Raw genomic sequence first — 13,848 nt, 5'->3', positions numbered from 1 at the left:
CAAGTCAATTAACCGATAAACCTGAATGTCTTTGGAGTGTGGGAGGAAACTGAAGATGTCGGTGAAAACCCACGCGGTCACGGGAAGAAAGTACAAACTCCGTACCGACAGCACACTTCTCTCACTTCAGGGAATTTCCGATGTTATTTTGCCCTCCTATCTCCACCTGCCCCCAAACTCGCCTTTACGCCGCTGTTTAGGTCCGCACCAACACAGCTTATGCCGCATTGTGACTCGCGGGGAGTTTAGGACCTGGGGTAGCCTGGAGCTCAGGACCCGCTGCCCGCGTGCGGCTGCTGCTGAACCCACGGGAAGGGAGATTGTTTCAATCTTTATATTTTCACAAAGGTATTTCTGTTCCGTTGACGGACGCGGTTAACGCGTTAATATGAACGGATCGACGGACAGCTCTGATTTCAGTTGCTGTTTATTTCACTCTTCCCACATTTACATTTTTTTACACACCCGGAGCGGAACGGGAGCAGATTCTCAGCCACTGGTTTAGATCCTGAGTCCAGAAGAAAGGATAAAGTTTCTCCGTGAAATTATTCCCAGTGAAGGTGTGGAGATGGGACTTGGTGTCCGTGTCGTAAAATGAAACTGTCCCGGACTCGTAACTGAGATAAATTCCCAGCCTCCTGGGGATGGGACGGGCGGGGAGATGGGATGGTGGGGAGGTGAGTGCATCAAACACGTCATCACCCCACCCCCGCCACATGCTCCAGACTCCAGTCTCTGGGGTCAGTGTGACCGATCTCTTTCTCTCCACAGACTCTGCGGCGACTCCCAGAATCCACAGACTCCCCGCCGCCTCCACCTCCCAGTAATGTCTCCCCGATGTGAATCCCTCCGATCCCAGCACACACGTACAGTGTGTAAACCTCTTCCCGGTGTCAGGGAGACGCCTCCGGGACTCGGTCCATCTCACCCTCTTCCGATCCTCAGACACCTTGAGCTGCAGATGCGCTGTTTCCACATCCAGGGTGACAGAGACTGGGGGAAGAAGCAGAGAATCAGAGAGTCCCCGAGGGTCGGGGGGGAGACTTGGGCACAGGCGGGCGGACAGCTGAAACCTTGCCCGGGTTTCACCCCAAACACATCGGGTGGAAAACAGACATCTTTCCCGGAGTTTTTATCCAGGGAAGGAGAGGGGAATTTTGTGAGGTGGGAGAGGGCGGACGGGGAGGACGAGTGCGGAGAGTGGGGAGGATTGCGAGATTGTAGTGGGGATGGAGGAATAAAGCCGGCTATTTATATATGGAGGCAGATCTGTGTAAGAAGATATTGAGGTGAGTGGTAATTTGACGTTGTTCAAGAGGAGGTAAAGGTGTGGAGTGGAGTCACCATGATCATAGTGAATGGGTGGGAGACATGAGGGGCCAGATGACCCGCCCCCGTTTCTTTGAGTGGAGGGAGAGGGAGGGGTGGCTTGGCCCATGGAAGGAAGCAGAGGTTGAATGATGGGGTGTTAGACAGAATGTGTGGATACTTGTAGTTGTAGGGTCGTTGAAAGAGAGGGGATTCACGGGTGGATTCGATGGGTGTGTACAACCAAGAGCACACTGATCTCATTGTGAACCAATATATATGAACTTCACTGAGGGGCTTGACAATGTTCCGCAAGTAAGGCTGGTCCAGAAAGTGAAGGCAGGTGGGATCCAAGGCGAGCTGGTGAAATGGACCCAAAATTGGCTTGGTGGTTGGAGGTAGAAGGTAGCGGTAGAAGGATGATTTTTCTGCTTGGAGGTCTGTGACTGGTGGAGTGCAGCAGAGATCGGTGCTGCAACCTTTGCTGTTTATGTTATATGTTCATGGCTTGGATGTGAATGTAGGAGGTGTGATTAGTAAGTCTGTGGAGGACTCAAAAATTGTGGATAGCAGAGAAGGTTGTCAAAATCTGCAGCAGGATATCGAATAGATCATCAAAATTGTGTTCGCATGCAGGGATATCAAATCAGGAGAGTTCAGGTTTATCATGAGAGCAAGGAATTTTAAACAGGACCTGTGTTGGAAGTTTTCTTTACACTGAGAGTGGGTGATATCTGGAGCATGCTACAGAGGATGTGGTGGAGTTAGATGTAATCACTATATTTGAGGCACTTAAATAGGTGAGGTGCAGAAGAATGGTGATGTAATATGGGCAAATCAATAGCTGAGGAAAACGTGGTCATGGACGTGATGGGCTGAAGGGCCGGACACTGTAATGTACAACCATGGCACTGAATGACTGAGTCACCACAGCCACCAGTGCAGGGAATTCCAAATGTTCCCCAGTCTCTGCGTGCAGTAATGTCTCCTTATCTCTGTCCTACATGGTGCAGCCACATCCTGAGAGGGTGCCCATTCTCTAGACCCCTCAGACAGGGGAAAAATCCTCCATGCATCCGACCCACTGGTCCCTGTAAGAACTTTGTGTTTCACTGAGATCTCCTCCTATACACCCGAACTCTCGAGTACACAGGCCTCGTCTATTCAATCTCACCCCGCACAGCAAACTCATTGTGCCTGGAACAAGTATTGTTAATCTTTGCTGCATTTCCTCTGTGTCACGTCTGTCAATTTATCGGTACACAGGAGCATAGGAACACAAGAAAACAGGAGCAGGATTAGGATCCGCTCCTCAGGCTTTCCCCTCCTTTCAATGTGATCATGGCTGATCTAAGCTGGCACCAATTCCTCTTCTGAGTGATTTTCCCAATAATCTTAATTTTTAGATCTATCATATAATTATTTGTAGCCAAGTTGCATATATCCAATAACTCAGCGTTTTACCACTATCTTGGGCACAACATTCCAGGTATTCACTGCCCTCTGAGAGAGGCAACTTCCACACACCGCATGAGAGGCTGCTCTGGAAGGTTGGATCTCATGGAACTAGCCGATGGAATACAACATTTACCTGAAGGTCACAGACAGAGGATGTTGGTAGGGGGTCGTTTTTCAGACTGGAGACAGAGTCCACTGTTGTTCTTTATTTATATAAACGATTGGGTGTGTATGTAGGTTGCACAGTTAGTCAGTTTGCAGATGGAACTAAAATTAGTGACATTGTGGAGAGTGAAGAAGGCTATGTGAGAGTAAATGGGATCCCTGTGAAATGGGCCAATGGGCTCAGGAACGGCAGGTGGGATTTATTGATGTGAAGGTGAGGTGATGTACTTTGCTGAGACAAACCAGGGCAGGACATACAGTGAACGGGGAACTTTATAGAACAGAGATCTCGAGCTGCAGGTACACAGGTACACTGTTATAGATGTGTATAAGAGTTATATAAGGTGCACAGATAAGGTGAATAGCCACAGTATTTTACCCAAGGCAGGAGAGTCTAAACCTCTGACTCTATGATGCTTTCAGCTGATGAGTTTAGTGGTAGATCAAATCTCCAATTTCCCTTCAGTCCACAATATAATTAATCTTTGCATCTAGGTATTGCTTAAAGATGTATAGGAGTGAACTGCAGATGCTGGTTTAAACCGAAGATAGATTCAAAGAGCTGGAGGAACTCTATTGGACAGGCAGCATCTCTGGAGCGAAGGAATGGGTGATGTTTCATTTCGAGACCCTTCTTCAGACTCGTTAGCGATAAGGGAAACAAGAGATATGGGTGATGATGTAAAGAGATAAAGAACAATGAATGGAAGATATGCAAAAAATAACGAGATATAAGAAACAGGCCATTGTTTGCTGTTTGTTAGGTGAAAACGAGAAACTAATGCGACTTGGGTTTGGGAGGGATAGAGAGAGAGAGAATGCCGGGGTTACTTGAAGTTAGAGAAATGAACATTTCATACCACTGGGCTGTAAGCTGCCCAAGTCAAATATGAGATGCTGTTCCTCCAATTTGCGTTTAACCTCACTCAAACAATGGAGGAGACCTTGGACAGAAAGGTCAGTGTGGGAATTGGAAGGAGAATTAAAGTGTTCAGCAATCGAGAGATCAGGTAGGTTCAGGCAAACTGAGCGAAGGTGTTCAGCGAAAACGATCGCCCAGTCTGTGTTTGGTCTCGCCTATGTATAAGAGTCCACAGCTTGAACAATGGATACAGCAGATGAGGTTGGAGGAGGTGCAAGTGAACCTCTGCTGAACCTGAAAGGACTGTTGCGGTTCCTGGCCAGATTCAAGAGAGGAGGTATAGGGACCGGTATTGCATCTTCTGCGGTTGCTGGGGAACGTAACTGGGGAGGGGGGTGTTTAGGTGGGAAGGGATGAGTTAACCAAGAAGTTGCAGAGGGAATGGTCTCTGCCGAAGGTAGAAAGGGGTGGAGATGGGAAGATGTGACTAGGGGTAGGATCCCGTTGGAGGTGGCGGACATTTTGGAGGATTATGTGCTGTATGTGGCGAGTGATCTGGTGCAAAGGTAAGGACAAGGGGGACTGTCTAAGTTGTGACTAGGGGAGGGGGAACAAGGGCAGAGCTGCGGGTTATCGAGGAGACACAAGTGTGGGCCTCATCTATGATGAGTGAGGGGAACCCCCATCCCCTAAAGAATGAGGACATCTCGGATATCCTGGTATGGAACACCTCATCTTGGACGCAGATGCGGCGTAGATGGAGGAATTGGTAGTAGGGGATGGAGTCATTGCAGGAAACAGAGTGGGGAGAAGTGTAGTCGTGATAGTTGTGGGAGTCAGCGGGTTTGTAATAGACATCTATAGTCTATTCCTGTGATGGAGACTGTGAGATCAAGAAAGGGGAGGGAGGTGTTGGCGATGATCCAAGTAAATTTGATTGCAGGATGGAAATTGGTGGTGGAGTTGATGGTCCATGAGTTCTGCATGGGTGTAGGAGGTAGCACCAATGCAGTCATCAATGTAATGGAGATAGAGTTCAGGGAATAGGGCCTTGGACTTGGAGGATTCGAAGGAAAAGTTATTAAGAGTGAGAACCAGCTCCGCTAGGCGGGGTAGTGTTAGTATAGGGAAATTGGATGGTTCTGCGGTCGAGGAAGAAACGGAGGGCTTTATATCCTTCCTGGGGGCAGATGGAGGTGTAGAGTGACTGAATGTCCATTGTAAAGATGAGGGGGTGGGAGCTCTGAATGTGGTGTCATTAAAGTGACGAAGGGTATGTGAGGTATCTCGGTCATCGGTCGGTTCAGAATAGACCAGGGGGGGATAGGATGGAATCGAGGTACGTGGAAATCATTTCAGTGGGACAGGAGGAGGCAGAAACAATGGGTCTGCCAGGGCAGTTGTGTTTATGGATTTTGGGTAGAAGGTTAAGCCGGGCTGTGTGGGGCTGAGAAATGATAAGGTGTCTGCTGTCAGGTGTAACGCTTAAAGATGTCAGAAACAAGAATAATGGAAAAGTGTAAGCTTTACCTTGCTTGAAGTCATCAGATATTTCTTTGAATATCGTGTTGAACGAAACAGGGCAATGAAACTTTTCAACCGGCAAGGCTTCATCTACAACCGAGAGTGGTTTGGCTTCATCACGAACCCTGGAAATATTTAACAGCTGGTTATAAACTGAGCATTAGAAATGTTTAGAGATGTTCCACCAAAACATACGTTTCCGTCAAGACACTGTCCTACCTTCGCTTGCGCCCAGTTTTCTCCTGAAAGAAATAAAACACAAATCTCAATTGACTGAGATGGACCGTCCTCGTCCCGACAGCAGGGATTTCACTAAATTTCTACAACACTTGTTCCCATTTCCCAACTCTTATCACTGCTGTCATGCAGACAGATAGCGGATATTGTCTCCCAAACTTTTGTTCTTATTATTGGGCTGCTAACCTGCGCTGCCTTGCATTTTGGTCTTTCTTTCACAGCCATCCCGATTGCCCTGACAGGGTAGCAATGGAATTACACACAGATGATAATATGTCCATACCTGCACTACTTGGTTCATCACTTCCACTCCCCTCAATTAAATCTGTAAAAACCCAGTGGTTAAACACTCTTTGAGGATATGGGTTCAATTCAGGAAATGTTTTGGGTTGCATAACCTTTCTCTACTGAGCCCTATTGCATCAAACCACCTTTTTAAACCATCAACTCAGGACCTTGTCTTTAAAGAATGGCATAGGAAGGGTATTGTGCACTTCAAGGACGTGCTTATGGGTAACACTGTAGCATCTCCAGTGTGGCGGCACGACTCACATGTTGCAGCGGCTTCTACAGCCTGTCTGTCTTTTTAAAATTTTTTTGCCTAGTTAAATGGAGTTGTTCGTGTTTTTAATAGTGTTTTTAACTGTGTTTATGTGGGGGGTGGGGGGAGGGGGAAACTTAAGCTCCAGCAACGCAGCTTCTGTGGACTGTCGGGATATTGGAAGCTCACGGGTCTGGGTGGAGACCGCTTTCCGGAGCTCCCGCAACGCGACTTCTCCAGCCCGTGTCAAGGGGTTGGGCTGTACATCGCCCGGCGCGGCCCAAAATGGCCGTGGGACTTATCATCACCCGCATGGGGCTTCGACATCGGGGGAAAAATGGAGAACAGGGGAGAGAAAAGACTTTGCCTTCCATCACAGTGAGGAGGAGGTTCACTGTGATGGATGTTTCTGTAAATTGAATTGTGTGTATGTCTGTAGGAAATTGTCTTTATTTGTATGGCTGTGGAAACGGTGTTTCCTTTGAGCCTCACTGAGGTTCAAATGACGTAATAAATATTGTATATTGTATTGTATTGTATATCATTTGAACAATTAAGCAACAAATTCAATCTTCCAAAGTCAGATTTTTTCCGATACTTGCAAACAAGAAATTATGTGTTCCATAACTTGCCCAGCTCTTCTACACCAACAGACATAACCCTTGTTGATACAGTTCTTTCTTTAAACCCATCTCAGAATAGACTTGTCTCAGCTTTATATGGCAGGATGTTGGACCTAACGCACGCCCCCATGGACAAGCTCAAGGCCGCATGGGAGGAAGACCTGTTAGTTTGACTTGGGTGGGCAAATTAATGGAAAAGATACTTAGAGATAATATATATAAGCATCTGGATAAACAGGGTCTGATTAGGAACAATTAACATGGATTTGTGCCTGGAAGGTCATGTTTGACTAATTTTCTTGAATTTTTTGAAGAGGTTACTAGGGAAATTGACGAGGGTAAAGCAGTGGATGTTGTCTATATGGACTTTAGTAAGGCCTTTGACAAGGTTCCTCATGGAAGGTTGGTTAAGAAGGTTCAACCGTTGGGTATAAATGCAGGAGTAGCAAGATGGATTCAACAGTGGCTGAATGGGAGACGCCAGAGGGTAATGATGGATGGCTGTTTGTCGGGTTGGAGGCAGGTGACTAGTGGGGTGCCTCAGGCATCTGTGTTGGGTCCTTTGTTGTTTGTCATGTACATCAATAATCTGGATGAAGGGGTGGTAAATTGGATTAGTAAGTATGCAGATGATACCAAGATAGGGGTTGTTGTGGATAATGAAGAGGATTTCCAAAGTCTACAGAGTGATTTAGGCCATTTGGAAGAATGGGCTGTAAGATGGCAGATGGAGTTTAATGCTGATAAATGTGAGGTGCTACACCTTGGCAGGACAAATCAAAATAGGACGTACATGGTAAATGGTAGGGAATTGAAGAATGCAGTTGAACAGAGGGATCTGGGAATAACCGTGCATAGTTCCTTGAAGGTGGAATCTCATATAGATAGGGTGGTAAAGAAAGCTTTTGGTATGCTAGCCTTTATTAATCAGAGCATTGAGTATAGTAGCTGGGATGCAATGTTAAAATTGTACAAGGCATTGGTGAGACCAAATCTGGAGTATGGTGTACAATTTTGGTCGCCCAATTATAGGAAGGATGGCAATAAAATAGAGAGAGTACAGAGGAGAGTTACTAGAATGTTGCCTGAGTTTCAACAACTAAGTTACAGAGAAAGGTTGAATAAGTTAGGTCTTTATTCTCTGGAGCGCAGAAGGTTAAGGGGGGACTTGATAGAGGTCTTTAAAATGATGAGAGGGATAGACAGAGTTGATGTGGACAAGCTTTTCCCTTTGAGAATAGGGAAGATCAAACAAGAGGACATGACTTCAGAATTAAGGGACAGAGGTTTAGGGGTAACATGAGGGGGAACTTCTTTACTCAGAGAGTGGTAGCGGTGTGGAATGAGCTTCCAGTGGAAGTGGTGGAGGCAATTTTGTTGGTATCATTTAAAAATAAATTGGATAGGCATATGGATGAGAAGGGAATGGAGGGTTATGGTATGAGTGCAGGCAGGTGGGACTAAGGGAAAATAATTGTTCGGCATGGACTTGTAGGGCCGAGATGGCCTGTTTCCGTGCTGTAATTGTTATATGGTTATGGTTAAGACTTGGGCTTCTCTCTTTCAGAAGATACATGGAGTTCCATTCTTAAACTGGTTAATTCCACCTCTCTATGTGCTCGTCACTGTCTGATTCAATTCAAAGTGGTACATAGGGCCCATGTCTCAAAAGCCAAATTATCTACTTTTTACCCTGAGGTTAGTCCATTCTGTGATAAATGTAAAATTTCTGAAGCCTCTCTTATCCATATGTATTGGTCATGCCCCAGCCTTAACAAGTTCTGGCTAGAGGTCTTTCAAACATTATCTCAGGTGTTAAACATCAAATTGGAACCAAAGCCTCTAATCGCTCTTTTTGGGGTCACTGGTGAGGAGGTTAGATTAACTGCGGATAAACACCGCACTATCTCTTTTGCTTCTCTTCTGGTTCGGCAAACAATCCTGCTCAGGTGGATGGAACCTACCCCACCCACTCATACACAATGGCTGACAGATATTATATCCTGCCTAAAGTTTCAGAAAGTGTGGGGACCTTTTTTAAATGCATTCCAGACTTTGTAAATGCTTGATCATCAAGTACAGTTTAACATTAACAGACTACCCATTCATTTATCAGGGATTATTGCTGTGACAGGCTGATATTTGCAAATGCTCACTGGCAGTGACTGGGGAGGGATTATTTTTGGTATCTTATTTTTCTTTTATTGTTGTTTTTTTTTGTTATATGTTGGAATAAGTTGCTTTTTATTTATTCTTTTCGTACACTCTGTCTGTAACAAATGGACAACTATGCACCTTGTTATGTCTTGAAAATTAAATAAAAAGATATTGATTAAAAAAAAAAAATACCGAAAGGAATGCAGTCATGAGAACATGGACCTCACTTGCATTGGAGGGACAGAAGCCAATAGCAGAGATAAATTTAAGTGCAAGCGGGTTAAACACATTAAGGCTGGAATTTGGGGTATTGATACCGGGTGTGAAGAGTAGATGGGAGGGATGATGAGTGGAGCAGAAATCTTGACTGGATAGGATGGGCCAAATGGCCTGTCTATGATGTAGAATGGGATGTCATTCTTTGGTGAAACAAGGTGGACAAAACAGTGCAAATTCCCTCAAGGTGACCACCCACTGCTGATGGGGAAACAGATATAGATGATCAATCTGATGTGCGCGCCATGTTCTAGATTTCAATTAAAAAAATTATCCTATAGCATTCTCCTCTGGGTTAAAAAATGTCAAACATGTAAAACCTTTCAGAGTTTCTTGGTTGGAGACTCCCAGATATTCACCGCCCTCTGCCCATTGGTCCTTGGGATCAGATATAGGATCACCTGTCATTGTTCTAAACTCCACATAATGTAAACCTCTCTACATTCTGGTCAGACAGTCCTGAGATCCCATAGATTCAGCGGGAAGTCAATTAGTTTCTGAACAACAACAGCTGGAACAGAGGGAACATTTACTCAGTTTCGAATTACTGGTAAATGCAGCATTTATTTCTGAAATGTCACCCACCATTTTGTGACTGCACACTTTCATTTCACCAAACTGTAGTGCAGGGTAGGACTTGAGGTCATCAGATATTTCTTTGAATGCAGTGTTGAACGAAACAGGGCAATTAAACTTTTCAATCTGCAAGGCTTCATCTACCACCGACAGTGGTTTGGCATCATCACGAACCCTGGAAATATTTAACAGCTGATTATAAACTGAGCATTCAAAAAGTTTTGAGATGTTCCACCAATATTTACAATGTTTCCGTCAAGACAATATCCTACCTTTGCTTACAACCAGCTTCCTCCTGAAAGAAAAAAAAACACAAATCTCAATTGACTGACATGAACCGTCCTCATCCCGACAGCGGGAATTTCACAAAATTTCTACAACACTGATAATTCCCGTTTCCCAACTCCTATCGCGTTGCCATGCAGAGAAAAAGTGGATATTGCCGCAGAGATGTAGAACGATGGGGAAAGCACAAGGAATATTCATGAGAATTACGCCATAACTGAGAGGATGGAACTTAATGAAAAGACTGGGCAGGTCGTGAGATTTCATCTGGAGAAGATGTCAGGAATGATGAGACAGAATTTAATATTATCAATGGATTTAAATGGGTGGGGATGAAATAATATCTCAAATTGAAGGGGAGACCAATAATCAAAGTTGAAATATAACATGGTCTTCAATAAATACCGAAAGGAATACAGTCATGAGAACATGGACCTCACTTGCATTGGAGGGACTGAAGCCAACAGCAGAGATAAATTTAAGTGCAGGCGGGATAAACACATTAGGTCTCCTGGAATTTGGGGTATTGTTACCGGGTGTGGAGCGTAGATGGGAGGGATGATGAGTGGAGCAGAATACTTGACTGGATAGGATGGGCCAAATGGCCTGTCTATGATGTAGAATGGGATGTCATTCTATGGTGAAACAAGGTGGACAAAACAAACAGGGCAAATTCCCTCAAGGTGACCACCCACTGTTGATGGGAACCGGATATAGATGAGCAATCTGATGTGTGCGCCACGTTCTAGATTTCAATGTTAATCCCCACAATGTGGTCATGGCTGATCTAGCCCAGAACTGAACTCCTCCTCTTTGCCCCAATTAGAATCCGCAAATTTTTTTAAATGTATCCTCCTCTGGTTTAAAATATGTCTAACATGTAAAACCTCTCACAGTCTCTTGGTTGGAGACTCCCAGATATTCACTGCCCTCTGCCAATTCGTGGTCCTTGGGATCAGATATAGGATCACCTGTCATTGTTCTAAACTCCACATAATATAAACACCTCTCTACATTCTGGCCAGACAGTCCTGAGATCCCTTAGATTCAGCGGGAGGCCAATTAGTTTCTGAACAACAACAGCTGGAACAGAGGGAACATTTACTTAGTTCTAAATTACTGGTAAATGCTGCATTTATTTCTGAAATGTCACCCACCATTTTGTGACTGCACTTTCACTTCACCAAATTGTAGTGTAACCCCTCACCTTCAGAAGCACCACACTGTCTTTTTGATGCATCTGTTGTTGCAACTTTAAGAGTTCCTCCTGAATGGAATTTAAATTCTCTTGAATCTTTCCAAGATTTTTCTCCATTGTATTTAGAATCTTCTTCTCTTCCTCCCGGATATCTGCCAGTGCGCGCTGCTCTTTCTCAGTGAGAATCTGGTGCAGTTCAGCATACTGGGATGTGATCTTGGACTGAATGTTGTGTGATTGTTCCTGTGAAATAAAAGGTGAAGAACAATATATAATGTCACTGATTCAATAGTTTGTCTAATGGTGGCCGACTAGGAAAAGGGGAGATGCAGCGAGACCTGGGTGTCATGGTACACCAGTCATTGAAAGTAGGCATGCAGGTGCAGCAGGCAGTGAAGAAAGCAAATGGTATGTTAGCTTTCATAGCAAAAGGATTTGAGTATAGGAGCAGGGAGGCTCTACTGCAGTTGTACAGGGTCTTGGTGAGACCACACCTGGAGTATTGCGTACAGTTTTGGTCTCCAAATCTGAGGAAGGACATTATTGCCATAGAGGGAGTGCAGAGAAGGTTCACCAGACTGATTCCTGGGATGTCTGGACTGTCTTATGAAGAAAGACTGGATAGACTTGGTTTATACTCTCTAGAATTTAGGAGATTGAGAGGGGATCTTATAGAAACTTACAAAATTCTTAAGGGGTTGGACAAGCTAGATGCAGGAAGATTGCTCCCGATGTTGGGGAAGTCCAGGACAAGGGGTCACAGCTTAAGGATAAGGGGGAAATCCTTTAAAACCGAGATGAGAAGAACTTTTTTCACACAGTGAGTGGTGAATCTCTGGAACTCTCTGCCACAGAGGGAAGTCGAGGCCAGTTCATTGGCTATATTTAAGAGGGAGTTAGATGTGGCCCTTGTTGCTAAGGGGATCAGAGGGTATGGAGAGAAGGCAGGTACGGGATACTGAGTTGGATGATCAGCCATGATCATATTGAATGGCGGTGCAGGCTCGAAGGGCCGAATGGCCTACTCCTGCACCTAATTTCTTTGTTTCTAAGACAAAAATGCTGTAAGAACTCAGTGGATGAGGCAGCATCTATTGAGAGAAGGAATAGGCAACGTTTTGGGTCAAGACCCTTCTTCAGAATTTTTGTCTAAATGCTTCTGAAATGTCGTGAGGGTAATGTGAAACCCATCAATCCTCTACCCCTAATACAATTCCCTGCTTCCTATTCCTTTTAACACGACCATTAATTCCCAATTATCCGTCCACCACCCACTTTCCCAGGGATTATAACAGTCGCCGATTGATCATTGAAGCAGCGTGTATTGGGGACGTGGAAGGAATCCAACGCGGTCACAGGGAAAAGGCGTGAACCACATGGGCACCACCCGAGGTCAGGATCCAAACCGGTCACCAGAACTAGGAGACAGCAGCACTACTTGTGTCACTGCGCTGCCCTATTATTACATGCATCACAGGGATCAAATCTACACAAGATCAGGAAAGCGAAACTGGAAAGCCTCACCAGAACTCTAGAAATCTTCTGTTTCTGTTGCTGCTCCATTTGCTGGATCCCTGATTGCTTTTTTGCAAGAGACTGGATGGAAGATTTCACCTGATCCTGGGATTGTGTTTGAAAATCAGAGAATAAAAGTATTAGACCATAAAGAAGGAATTCAACAACAATAGACACAAAATGCTGGAGTAAATAACTCAGCAGGACAGGCAGCATATATGGAGAGAAGGAATGGGCAACGTTTCGGGACGAGACCTTTCTTCTGACTGACATTCCTTCTCTCCAGAGATGCTGCAAGTCCCGCTGAGTAACTCTGGCATTTTGTGCCCATCTTTGGTTTAAACCAGCATCTGCAGTTTCTTCAACAACATAGGAATTAAACAATGATGCGATCAAAATCGGTTTGTTTTTACCTTGTAGGTTTCAACAGCTTCATCAACCAGCATGAAGCGGTGATCTCTGTGTTCCCGCCCACCTGCACAAAGCACACAGATCAGCTTCTTGTCAGTTTCACAAAACAGCTTCAGTTCTTCCTGATGTTCCTCGCACTGAAGTTTACTTTCCTTCTCTGTCCGATTCAGGCTCAGTGTTCGAGCTTTCTCAGACAGTCTCGCCAAGGCCCAACTAAACCTGAGGGTGCGGCCTGTAAACTGCTCTCTACATTCCGGGCAGGAGTTTCTCGCCTCCTTGTCCCAACTCTGTGTGATACAGGAGCGGCAGAAGTTGTGCCCACACTCCAGTGACACCGGATCGGTGAAGTAATCCAGGCAGATGGGACAAACTACCTCCTCCGTTAAACTCTCAACCTGGTCTTTCAAAGCCATTCCGACTCCTCCTCTTCCTGGTTCAAACGCATTGCCTTCCCCTGAACTGCTGACCCGCTGCAGTACCGCGAGTGTCCACTCCGGGGAAGGAATGTAATTTGGCTGCAAGTGTTCAGTGTGAAGATGCAGAAACATGGAACTGCAGATGCTGCTTCACAAGAAAAAAGTACAATGTGCTGGATTAACTCAGCGGGTCAAGTAGCACCACTGGAGAACATGGACAGGTGATGTTTCGGGTCTGCATTTTTCTTCAGACTAATTGTAGGGGCGGTGGGTGGGAGATAGAAGAACGATGGAAG

General features: G+C 45.2%; 1 protein-coding gene across 1 annotated transcript; it reads right to left on the bottom strand.

Annotated features, from left to right (window-relative positions):
* Positions 1-409: 409 nt before the first annotated feature.
* LOC129693942 (zinc-binding protein A33-like) lies at positions 410-13,594 on the bottom strand. The gene is made up of 8 exons (XM_055630669.1): positions 13,139-13,594; positions 12,735-12,830; positions 11,220-11,453; positions 10,000-10,022; positions 9,737-9,902; positions 5,537-5,559; positions 5,324-5,442; positions 410-993 (listed from the first exon to the last, which is right to left on the bottom strand). The coding sequence occupies exons 1-8, from the start codon at positions 13,547-13,549 to the stop codon at positions 458-460; spliced, it is 1,608 nt and encodes a 535-aa protein (XP_055486644.1). The 5' UTR covers positions 13,550-13,594; the 3' UTR covers positions 410-457.
* Positions 13,595-13,848: the final 254 nt, after the last annotated feature.

This window comes from Leucoraja erinacea, unplaced genomic scaffold, assembly GCF_028641065.1.
Source record: "Leucoraja erinacea ecotype New England unplaced genomic scaffold, Leri_hhj_1 Leri_490S, whole genome shotgun sequence".
NCBI classification, from domain to species: Eukaryota; Metazoa; Chordata; class Chondrichthyes; order Rajiformes; family Rajidae; genus Leucoraja; species Leucoraja erinaceus.
The sequence above is the reverse complement of the archived record's forward strand: the minus strand, read 5'-3'. Positions and strand labels throughout refer to the sequence as shown.

Coding starts and splice junctions, on each gene's coding strand:
- LOC129693942 (XM_055630669.1), bottom strand. CDS start 13,549: ATGGCTTTGAAAGACCAGGTTGAGAGTTTAACGGAGGAGGTAGTTTGT. Junction 12,831..13,138: donor AAGCTGTTGAAACCTACAAG/GTAAAAACAAAC, acceptor ACACAATCCCAG/GATCAGGTGAAATCTTCCAT. Junction 5,560..9,736: donor AAGTGTGCAGTCACAAAATG/GTGGGTGACATT, acceptor TATTTCTTTCAG/GAGAAAACTGGGCGCAAGCG.